Source organism: Anas acuta, chromosome 3, assembly GCF_963932015.1.
Source record: "Anas acuta chromosome 3, bAnaAcu1.1, whole genome shotgun sequence".
NCBI classification, from domain to species: Eukaryota; Metazoa; Chordata; class Aves; order Anseriformes; family Anatidae; genus Anas; species Anas acuta.
Window position 1 is genome coordinate 43653870 of NC_088981.1, and position 12783 is coordinate 43666652.

The window sequence follows — 12783 nt, forward strand, 5'->3', positions numbered from 1 at the left end:
TTACTTGTGAAATTTGATTAGAATGTTTGGAAATCTATTCCTGTACATTCCTGCTGGAATGCCTACTGTGTTAGGTTTGGTTGAGTATGGCTCTTCATTCCCATTTGGAAAGCCCTTGCTTCTGTGGGTTTAAAACAGTTCCTTATTACTACTTTTGTATAACTCTGTGGGTTTTCCTGAGCGATGTGATCTGGTAAAATACTTAAAATTGTGCTAACTATTTCAGTACTATTTGTTACACACACAGGCTTAAAGTTTTGGCTTTTCTTTTTGCTTGGTCAGCTGAGTGGCTTCAGGTTATTTAATCAAGAGAAACTTTAAAGCTGTGGACAAGTATTCTCTTGGGAGAAAAACTAGAGACGTGGTATAGCAAAGAAAATTGACCATTTGGGGGAAAATTATAGATCAAGGTTCTCAATTATTTTTTCAGTTATATAAAATTAATACTTTAGATAGGTCTGTAGGAAAATTATATCATCAGCTCTTTTGTTACATTAGTATAATTTCAACTGTTAGAGTAAATATAACTTGGAACATTTGCATTAAGAGAATATGCTGAAATAATTTATAGTGTACACATAATATTCTGCATATTTTTGTAATTCTATATCCTGTTTAAAGTGCAAAATACATTGGAATCTAAGGATGTGACTACCTTAGCTACTGGGGAGGGGTGGTGAAGTAGAAGCAAATCTATGGAATGAAATAGTTGGTTTTAAGGAGCCAATGCCCACAACTTAAAATTTATGGAGGCTTTCCTGTAGGTTTAATGCTCACTACAGATTGCAATGCATTATGTATATTCTTGAAGTGCATTTTCTGTTTTGGCTTCATGCAAAAACAAGTGAGTTCCCATGTTCCAACATTGCTTTTGGATGCAACCTGAACAGCATTAGGTGGGAGAGATTGGGAGTTTGTTTTTAATAAATAATAATAATAAAGATAAAATATATTTAGAAGGTCTTTATAAAACACTAATGAAGATCTGATTCAATTAAATGTGGGAGAAACCTGTCTGCAAGTTCTCTGTTGCATTTATGGGGGATTCTAGCAACATACAAGACCAGCATGAGATTCATTTATTGCTGAATAATACTGCTGTGCAGCTGTAAGCAAGCACATATAACTTGCAGTGTAATTACTTTACGTAGTTCTTTTTTGTCAGTTCTGGAGATTAGTTGCAAGAAATGACATTGATTTATCTCAGCCTTCAGGGTACTTGATTAAGCTTATTTTATCACTTGGAATGTGTTTTTTACTGTAGACATTGTTTGACATTGTTGTGTGTGACACAACAGAAATTTAGAATGTGTTACAGGTAAATGTTCAAAAGAACGTTCAAATATTTAAATATCAACTAAATCTCAGAATCTGTGGCCTTACTCTTCTGTCTAGTTTTGAAAATCTCCCTCTTTGTCCTATCAAAGAGAACTAATGTAAAAGTCATCTTTCCCTCAGGAATCACAAAATTATTTTAAGTTTAGTTATGTGTAGCATATCCCGTGTTGCAGAGGCAGTTATTAGTACAATAAGGTCTTGCTTTATTAATGATATCCTGAAGATGACATACTACTCTACTGAACCATTACTTGCCACAGCATAGATAAAGAAAGCTGTAGTCTAGCTACAGCTTTGAGTAGCTTTGTCTTTAGCTTTAGGAATGTGTTGAATCATCCTGACTATAATTACTGTAAAATCAGACCATACCCTTGCATGAGATAGAGGCTGCCAATTTTATTACAGCTGATGAAAACTTATCACTTATCTGAAACATGAACTGTGCAAAGAAATCTCTGTTCTTGCTAATGTTTTGTGTAATATTGCAAATTAATATAGAGTACATGCTCATTGCTCATACAGTGTGTGGGGAGAGAGAGAGAGAGAGAGAATAAGTACATGGAATGTTTCCTATTGTAGGCTAGGAAATTGCTGCAATCATCCCTCCTCTTTTCAGGTGAAATGTAAGTGTGGTGGTTGTTCTGCCCATTCCTACTGGCTCTTCTTTCCTGGAGAAGAAAGCAGTAGCAGCAACAGGATGGGACTTCCAACCGGTCTTTTATCTTGTCACTGTTCTCCATTTCACACTACACACCTACAACCACTTTCATTTTTTTTCTTCTTTCTCCTGTATGTAATTCCCCCTTCCTACTGTATTTTTTTTTCCCCCTCTTCTGATCATCCGCAGCCATGCAGGTTACTGTTCTTTCCAGAGCTCTTTCCAGAGCTCCTTCTGCCCTGATTATGTCTTCCCTCTCAAGTCCTTCAACCTCGGTTGTCAAACCTAGACAACTGTGTTAGTAAGAAGCTGCTCTGAGTTGCTACATGTTACAGTGAGATGAAGAATAATGAATGAAGTGAAAATGTATTTGCACGCTAGCATCATGTATACTGCTGTACTTATTTTTTCCTTTATCTTTCTTTAACTGTAGGAATAGCTGGATGTCTTAATACCATGCTGTTTAATTGTTTAATTTGAAAACGTTAAATTGCAACAACAGTTGAATGTAATGTGGTGTGTGTGTGTGTGTGTGTATACACACACATATTGTGTATGTGTATATATGCCCACACATACATAAACTTATTTTCATTATACCTATTCATCTGTTGTATAGAATAGAATTCTATTCTATCCATTGAATAGAAGTGTTTTCTTCAGGTCTTTCCTTATATTCTACAGAATAGTATTTTTGTTGTGAGTTTGTGTTATTTCATCAACATTACACAAAGGAAACCAGGGCAAGAATATATCAAGCATCTCTTGAATGGAACATGGATATTCCAAAGCTTACAAAAAGGTCATTTTAGAGCTATACTTGTGGGTCTGTGCCAAATTTAAAATATTGGTTGAAGAAAAACACTAGAAGAGAAAATATAAACTGCACAAAATCATAAGACTAAAACTCATGTAAGGAAGACGTTTTTCTGCATAGCATGCTTACTAGAAGGTTTTTGTTTATATTTGTACTGCTTTTGCCAAATCACTTCCCGGTTGTCACCTAGTTTAGATTAGTAGAGTTATTTAGGATTTGATTATGTACAGAACCCTTAGGACTGGATCCAAAATAGTGCAACTTAGGTACTGAAGTCTGGGAGAGAAAACCACAAAAGACATGTCTAGCTCTCACAGCTTGAGGTATGATTAAAGTTTACACAATTAAATTACTTGCAGAACTGTAGGCCTTATACAGCTTGCTTTGAAGTTCTATGATCTTGATTTAATTGAGCATATTAATGCTTATTAAAAATCTCAGCGTATTCTTGTTTCCTTAGCAAAGCCTCTTGGCACCAAATTGTCCTCAGTTGTTCAAGGACATGTGTTGATGATAGAAAACTCATCTGTCTTTGTATACAGGTTCTTCTAGCAGTAATGAAATGAACTCAGTATCCTTTCTAAAGGATTTTAAGCCCGTGTCATAAATATCACCTTCCAAACCCACCAGAACTCCAATCTAAGTATTATATTCTTTATGACCTTCTTTTGCACCACTTGCACTTCCAGTTTTGTTCACTGTGTTCACTTAACACTCTTCCCTGATTGCAATGTCATCTTCATGTCGTGTCCTTGTTACTAGTTGACTGAGAAATGCACAATATTTGCATGCATGCCTGTTCTGAATGACATGTGTTGGCTGGTTAGTGGCTTTCAAAACAAAGGCACTTAATGGCTGTTCTGGTTTGAATTTTTGTATGCTAATTACTCATTTACATGTATCTTGTGGAAATATAATTATCACTAGACTTTTATTTCTCTGTCAGATTGGATTTAAACAGGGGAGCAGGTTAAAAAATTCTAGATGAAAATCAGCAGACCATATAGTTACTCAATTTCCTAATGAAACCATGTTTATGCTAATTACAGTCTTCAGAGATGTGGTGATGATACTGCTGTAGGTTCATGAAATAGTTTTCAGGTCATTTGCTCAGAAAATGGCAGGTGGAGGTTCACTGCTCTCCTCCAACTGAGGATACTGATGGAAATCATCCACTTCTCATTGAAGTGAACCTTCACTCTTCCCTTAACCTATGTCATGGTACACAGGGCAGGCTTCAGAGAGAGAGAGGGAGCAAGAGAAAGTGTGGTATAGCATGGAGGAAACAGCCACCTGGGAGGGGGATGTTCTGGTTTCCTGACCTTACTCTCAAAACTGCTTATGACATTTTTTAGTGCAGGTTATTACTAGACCCTAGTGGTGCCATTAAGCTCCCTTTGATGCAATGAGCAAATGTTGCTATTCTGGCAATAGTAACTTCATCACACTTTGGCAAATAGTCTTTAGAGGTCTAACAAGCCTGACAAGGTGAACATCCTAAGCTAATTATAATGGATTTACATTGCCTTAACTTCTTGTTTTTCAAACAGTGATACAACTTGACAATTTTGTTTTGATACATAAGATCACCTAAAGAGAAATGTTTATTGATGATTGCTGAATTATTACTTGACTTTTCATGGTTTCTGTTGGAGCCATGAGTGTTTTGCTTTGTATACTAATGTTTAAGTCACGTAATAAAATAAATTGACTGAAATATCAAAATTGTGTTCCTGTTTCTCAGTTTGGAAACCACTGAGATACAGAAATGGGTGTCAATTTGATATCAGATTATGCAGATCCAGAACTTTAGAGTTAACAGCACAGTTGTACTGCTGTAAAATGTACTTTTTGAGCAAGAGTCCATCATCACCAATAGCAAATATTTTGAGGGTATTGTGTCCTACCAGCAAGAACAATAAAAGAATACATTAATTTTCAGAGAAACAGCAAGGTTTTTGGTTTTCTCTCCAGGACCTTTTCTTTCAAAGTACATTGGTCTATTTGCTAGGAAATGTATATGATGAAAAATGTAATAAGAAACTCAGAAATTATATAGTATTTGAACAGTCAGCTAATTTTTTCCTAGCTGTGCTGACAAACCTGTCTGAAGGTATGTATTTGCCTGTAAGGTGTGGAGTGCTTTCTGAGATAGCTATTGATTGATGCCTTTAACATAAGCCAACCAGACTGTTCAGGTGATATTCATGGTATTTATATATAATCAGTGAATTAGATAGGCATTCTGTTGAACTGTGTCCTTTTAGGGGAAGCAAAAAATATAGATTGCAGAGTGTGTTAACATATACTACTACTTTGTATTTTAGGATAGATTCTTATAAATTAACAGATGATAAAAACACGAAGGGATAAACAACATTCAGCTTGCATAGTATCCCAACTAGTATACTTTTTATAGCAATACTCAGTAGCAATTGTAGTTTGAGGATACAAGTATGGCTTTAGATTGGAAAAGTATGTTACTGACAAAACATCAGGGCAAGGACGGAACAAATGATTTATATTAATATTTGATCACATGTATTACTGTTCATGCTTCATAAAGTAAAGGAGTGTTGCTGGAAGTAAATATGCACTTGTCTAGAGAGTGTTTTTTATTAGACTCTGTGATGACTGGTGACTGAAGAAAGAAATGGTGAATAATTTCCAAATCACATAAATGAGGGTACTCTGTAACTTAATGAACACCATCCTTTGGACAAATATTGTCTTTCTCTCTTGCAATTATTCTTTTTACAGAATGTATATACAGAGCTAATGTGAGAATGTGTAGGCTTTGTCTTTGTTGGAAAATCAGTGGCACAGTGTATTTCATTTCATCTGTTAGAGCAGGCTGCGGTAATCCTTAGTTTAGGAAGTGAAAACTCCTATAGTCTTTTTAGTTCTGAGTGCCCCGCTTTGTCTTGCCATTTGGGGAAATTTCTTGAAAAAGTACTGGAGCACTTTCCACCCATACGCCAGTTTTCGCAAGGAATAGAAGATTCCTGGCAGTCAAGAACTGATTGCGGGAAATGGCCTTGAGGTTTTTGTGATGTATTCAGCCAAATCAAGAATGTGAATGGTGGGGAAAGGAAAGAAGGAGTTCCAACTGTTTATATTTAGTTCCCTGGAGAAAGAAGTTTGTAGCCAGTAAAAAGGTCAAGGTTTGCCAATGTGGATGTTAAAAAATCAGAGGTTTAAAGATAGACCAGATTTAATTATTTAAAGGTATGAAGCCAAAACTGCTCCTGGTATGAATGAGTGCAATTACTACTGAAGTCAGTGGAAAGTGTGCCCACTTATGCCAGGGATAAACATGGCTTATAGTTAAATGTTGGACTACTCAGGCTGTATAACATAGTTAGGCTTTGTAAAGATAGTTGATTGCTTAAGGTTTTCTATTTTTACTTCTTTTCAGATTCCAGATATTATTTTCATCTACGTGAGGTGTTCCTCACAAAAAGTAGCTTTAAACTAGAATTTGCTAAAAATGTTCCCTGCTGATATTACATATCCATTTTCTGCTTTAATATGAACAAATTTTAATTGATTAGTCATTCTATGAGTGCTACAGTCCTCTAATTAATCATTGGAATACATGATTTACTAATGAAAGGCTGTTGGCCATTTCACATTTGTATAATTGGTCAATATTTTGGCCATGCCTATGGGAAGGTGTAAAATTAGTTTGTTCTGGTGACATGAAACTTCCTTGACATGCTTTTGGGCAATATTCATATGGTTTGCTGTCCTTTAGTAACAAGAAAGCCTTGAATGAAGATAGAAAATACAACCTGAAACTTCCTTTAAGGATCTGGGAAAGTATTGAGGTCTTGCTGCTTTTAAAATGTTTTTGTGGTGACAACCTTTCTTTGAAGATCTTAATGATTGTGAGGATCATAACAATTGTTTTCTACTGCAAACAGATGTGAAGTTAAACTAGTATATGTTACAGTGAGAGGCTTAGGGAATTATGTTTTTTTGAAGGGTCAGCTGAAAACTGATGAATAGTAAACATATAGAATAGGTCTAGGAAGTTTGCATAAACTGAATCTTGCCAGCTTTACAAAGCCAAATAATGCTTCTGAAGTTCTGATAAAATGTTGTTAGAAGTAGATGAATCCAGTAACCCAATGGAGTTGAGACTGCCATAGGTCCCTTCCCCTGGGCCCAGCCAGTAGTGAGGCTGAACTTGTGTTCCCAGTTGGCACATATATACACATACACAGGTCAACACAGACAAAAGCACTCAGCACTCACACAAACGTAAACATCACTGACAGCCACATCATTTTTCCCTCTTTGGCTGATTTGGATGAAAGTCCATTAGTGGGAAGAGTGGCTTAGATAGAGATTGTCCACTAGCTGGCCCTGGATCTCTGCTATCTCCAGCTGCTGGCACCAGGGTAAGCAAACTCCTGAGACCTGCAGCCCTACACCAGCTGCTGGTGTAGACCAGCAGCCTTGCACATGCTTAGGATTACTCCAGGAATGGTATTTAGACTTTAGATGTGGTTCATCTGATAGCTGGTCCTGGATCTTTGCTCTTTCAAGTTGTCCCATTCAGCTCCAACCCCCTATTAACCCCCCTCCACAGGTGGGGGGGTTCCTCAGTTGTTGACCCCCTCACAACGTGGTCTCTCTGTCGGTTGGCCTGGGCCTTCTGGTAGCCAGCTTTTCTAGGTTCTTCACTTTCTGAGACACACACACTTAGCTACCAAACCACTTCACCTGCTCACTGGCTAGCTTAAAGTTCACTAGGGATCATGTGCTGGCTTAATGTACCCTCTCTTGCCTTAGTTGCTTACATCTCAGATCCTTGGGCTCCTATTACCTGTGGTCCAACTCCACTGCTGGCATTTAATTTCCCTCACTCCAGTCTCTCTAGTAGCTGGCACTTAGACCAACAGGCCACCTGACCTGCGGTCCCCCACCAGTTGCTGGTACCCAAACCCTGAAACACTCCAGAACACACAGGCCCATAAAGTCTTGTGTAATCCCAAAATGTTATTCTCTTGAATACCATAATTAACCCCATACCCATAGGCATCTATTCCTGTCAGTCTGTTTGGTAACCAAGAGAACCTCTCCTTTTGACTAATTTTGGTGGGTGTCATCCCTGTCTCAAAGGGCTTCTGGCTGTCCTGGGATAGCCCTGAGAGAAGTCGAGGCAATGCTGCATTTGTCTAAGAGCATTTTGGGGGACCCTCCACATGCCAGTGGTCCTCTGTGCTCCTTTTTATGTGTGCAGAAAAACTTTTATTCACACAGTCTAACAAACTATATATTTACTCTTGAATGGACTAAATATTTAGTGTCACGAGAAGACTTATTTGAAAATAATTTTAATATTTCAGGGGTCAGCATTCAGCTCTCAGCAACCTGAAGCTTACAACCTCTTTGTGACCACGGCTGTAGGTGATGGCATCAAACTCTGGGATTTAAGAACTCTCAGGTAAGGCTGAATTAGGTACCTTGGAATAAAAAGGCATGCTTCGTCTCTATTCAGAGTTGTCATACTTTCTGTGGTATACTACTAGAAACTAGTGTGTGGAACCAGATCTGCAATCAGGCCTTTAAAAAAGTATTATGCATATTATTAAGGGATACTGGGCTAACTGGAATTTACTTATTTTAACAGACCAAATGTAATGTTGAGTAGATTTTTACCCTGTGGTTCCTCAGTTGCAGTTACTTATGTGAAAACCATTAAATAGTCAAGATTTATCGCCTATGTCTTACCCACCTTACGGAGATCTAATTGTATATATAAAATAGTATATTGATGCTAATGGTATTTCCAAAACAGCATGTCATTACTGCTAAAGGAGGTAAAATTTATGATCCAGCTTTTAAAATACAAATGCAATTGTAACAGCATTATTATAAATCATTTATACAGTTCTATAAATATGCATAATACTCTATAATAAACTCAGAAAAAGATGCTGCACTTCTTCCAGAAGCTTTTCGCTGTTGTACTTCGGAAAGCTATGGGACAGAGAGAGTGGCAGGGAAGGGACACTGCACAGGAAAGGAAATACTTGGGGCAATCTCTTTTGTGCAGGTTTTTGTGCAGGAATTATATTTAAAAGAAAAGTGATTTGAATGGGAAAGATTGCTTAAGTCTGATAGAATAATATAATATTTGCTTTGTGCATATGTAAACATACTGATTTTTTCTTTACTTTATTATTATTATTATTATTATTATTATTATTATTATTATTATTATTATTATTATTATTATTATTATTATTATTATATTGAATTTCTGTTTAGGAATGCATAATGGTTGTTTCAATTATTTCCAAATTTCTGTGGTAAGATTACATTAAACCTATAGGGGGCACATATGTTCTTGCCAAAAGCATTGCTGTTATTACCTGTACTGAATGTCAGAAAGTAATGAAACTAGAGACTGCTGAGGTTGGAATCCGTTACCTTCTTATGTTTTTCTAATAAGCAGTTCAAACCGTGTTTCTAGAAGAGTAATGAAAAAGTAGAGAGGTTTTCACAGATCACTTATCTGTCTCTTCATTTTTAAATACTTATATAAGTAGAGCAGGTGAATGGTAAAATAGTTAAAGTGTAAAATCTGTGCAATCAATTAAATGAATATGTCCTGGGAAGAGGGGAATAATTTATGTATGTTCTTGCTCCATATTTAATTTGGCAAAGTCAGTGTATTCTAGTGTCTGCTGAGTTCTGCTAGCCAAACTTCAAAAAAAATTATTCAAGTTCTTAATTATCCATATTTTCAGGGTGTGCAATAGGTATTGTGTAAATATGTATGCTTGTTTCACACTACAGAGCAAACAATGACAGTAACCATTGTAGAGGAAAAAATAGAGCAAATAAATCACCATTGTGCTATTGTTTGTAACTTTTTTTTTTTTAATAAAAAACAACAAATTTTTAAAAATGAAATTTTCCCTCATTCCTCTGGCCAGAGGTTAAATCTTCTGTATTTTAAAATCTACTTTTCAGTTCTTATAAGGAAGAAAACTGTTCACTTTTTCCTAATGTGTTCACCAGGTGTTTTTTACATAAATAATTTTGAGATGGTTGAGCTTGGAAAGCTCTGTCTGAACTTGGAACAAGTCTCTACCAGAGTGCTAGGTGTACTATACAGTTACACAGATTGAAAACTTTTGCTTTTTTGTTCGTAGGTCTTGTCCAATCAAATCCAGTTCATCCCTTGTACTTAGAGGAGAGATTAGTTCCTAAACAATCTTATGGTGGGCCAGTTCCTTTAATCTCTTGAAGTTGCTGATTTGTAAAGGTGGTGCATCTGCCATTACTGTATTTTGAATGGTCCCTCTGGAATTATCTCTTTTTCTACTTTTTTTTCTACTTTTTTTTTTTTTTTTTTTGAGCGGGGGGGTGGGGGGTGGGAAAGAGGTGTTGCCAGAATAAGTTCTTTTTTTTTTTTTTTTTTTTTTTTTTTTAATGAAGTCATTTTCCAGTGTTTTGAAATATAGCAAAGGTAAGTCAACCTTCTGATTTGTACTGTTTGCAGAGTTGTGGAAGTAACACTAACTTTTATTGTCTGTTCATTTTGTTCTCAGTATTTGCCTCAGGCATCCACAGTGAAAACTGTTTTTCTTTTGTTTAATCTGCTTATTGCCCTTAATGAATTTTATCCACTAATACTATATTTAGTGATACTATAAAGTGAAAAATGCTGATGAAATGGGAAAACTCCAGAGCATGGTGCTCTGGAAAGCTGCAGTTGAAATCATGGGAAATCATTTTCAAAGATTCTGCACAATTTCTTCCTTAGTTGTTTCTTTAGTTCAATTTCTTTGATAATTCATTTTTTTCGTTCTTCTGACTTGCATTGCTTTTATCATTAGTAACTGAGGAATCACAGCAGAATGCTCAGGTTCTTTTTTGGTCCTTGCTTAGAATAAATCTTCAGACACTTTATCCTGGCCTGCAGCTTTATAGGCTTTGAACACAGTGTTTCTTTTTCTTTTTTTTTTTTTTTTTCTTCCTTTTTTTTCCCCCCTGAGTTCCACAAGACTTTTTCCATTCAGTCTGTATTATCAAACTCTTTTTTTTTTCCTTTTTCCCCAGTGAAAATTCATTTACATATGTTTTCTCTTGTTCTTGAAGTTGGTGAAAGTGTTTTTGCACCTTCCACTTTCATCATCCTTGGTGGATAAAGCTGTAAATCCATCTGCATCTTTCACTATGGATGGTTTGGAGGCATTCCAGGACTACTTCAGAGAGTGCCAGGAAGTCTTATGGGTTCCTCTGAAGGTGGTACAAGAAAAGACATTTAAACTTCTGATGTTGTCAGCCAACCTCACACAGCCAGGTCATCTTGCCAATAAATGAGGGAATCTTGGATGCTATTAGTGACTTTTGGACTTACTCAGACTCCTGCTTCATTTACTTTGAAATGCATGGGTTTTTAAAGTTTCATCTGAAGATTTTGAATATTTGTATACTTCTCCCGCATTCTTCTCTTCATTATAAATGTAGCTAAGAAAAACTTCAGACAATCTACAAAGCAGCATAAAGAACTAAGGAGGTTAGATCTTTTTGGAAGAAGATAACTGGCTACTATTCTTTCAGGTTACAATAATGAATTACCAGGCTTTGTGAATGCATACAGTGGGGTAAGATAATGACCTTTGATCATCTTCCAAGACACTGTGAAGACATTGTGAAGAACATTTTAAGCCTGTCTTGTCTAAAAAGAATGGCTAGTTGGAGGACAAGTGAAAATATTACCAAAATATTACCAAGGTCCAAGTTGGAAGCAGTGAGCACAGAAATTAAATTGAGGTTCAATGGGAATGTTGTTGAGAAGAATACTAGTTACCAGATTCAGGGTTCCCAAGAAAGTGTCAGACTAAAGGGTAATAATCAGGAGGTACCAACAACAGTTGGTGCATGCTAATATTTTTTGAAAGACTTTGTGTTCTTTATGATGAAACATTGTAGACTCCTAAGTGCCCATAAAATATAGAAACTCTACCATTTTATCTCTTTTACAATTTTTATCTCTTCCTATCTCTTTGGTGAATGTATTTCAGACATCAACCCCCCCCCCCCTCCCTTACCTCTCCCCCACTTTTTCTTCCCCCCAGAAGTCAAGAGTAGCACTGATTCATAGGAATCTCTTCCTGTTGCCTCTATCATTTAATGTTCATCTTTCCATGAAAAAAAATGGTGGATTCAAGTATAGACTAAGTCTCCTTATCCCGCAGTCCTGCCTGCTTTTAGTAAGTATGTTCATGAAGACATAGGGTAGTGAGAGACAGATTTATTTCTGTAACCCACTGCTCTAAAATTAATGCATAGAAAGAGCAGAGAAATCTAATTAGGGAAAATTCCATTCCCTTACAATAAAACCATGGAAACCCCAAATGGCAAACTAGACTAAATACCAGCTGCTTTATTATGTTTGTGTCCTTTAAATTTCACATGACAGTTCTTCTGTCTTACCAGTCTGTATCACTTCAATTTTGTTTGTTTCCTCCAACTTGCAGATTAGATAATTGTGATTTATAACATCCAGAATAAAGAAAGTTTTTTCCATTCATGATATTAGGGGGAAACCATGAATTCGAAGTGCTGTCCTCTGCACTTTATCAAATGTTTAGAATATTGACTAAACACTTATGCTACAACTAATTTTGTTTGCCAGCAAAGTTACATGAATACCCTTATCTTCATGATTGGCTGATATTGAGAAAAATCATCTGTCCAGATTTCGGCAGCAATCTGCTGTTTCCCTTGTATGTCACATTCCAAACTATCACATTCATAAGAGAAATTCCAGAATGTGAAGCAGTGAAAGCTTTTCTTCTCCAAGGTGAATTTCTTCCTTCTTGCTCATCAGTAAGATGTGGCTAAAGCCATAGTGTTTTACAGCTTCATCCTTTTTTTATGACACTAATTGCATGGCCTGGCTTTGTCTCAGATTTTCAGATAGCTTAACTTGAGCTACAGA

The 12783-nt window shown here is 36.3% G+C and overlaps 1 protein-coding gene across 1 annotated transcript in view; it reads left to right on the forward strand.

Moving 5' to 3' along the window:
- WDR27 (WD repeat domain 27) overlaps window positions 1–12783 on the forward strand; it is a 122410-nt gene that overhangs the window by 35130 nt on the left and 74497 nt on the right. The window contains exon 21 of the mRNA XM_068676862.1: window positions 8171–8268. Within this exon, the coding sequence (XP_068532963.1) occupies window positions 8171–8268 (98 nt within the window). The remainder of the gene's footprint in view (window positions 1–8170; window positions 8269–12783) is intronic.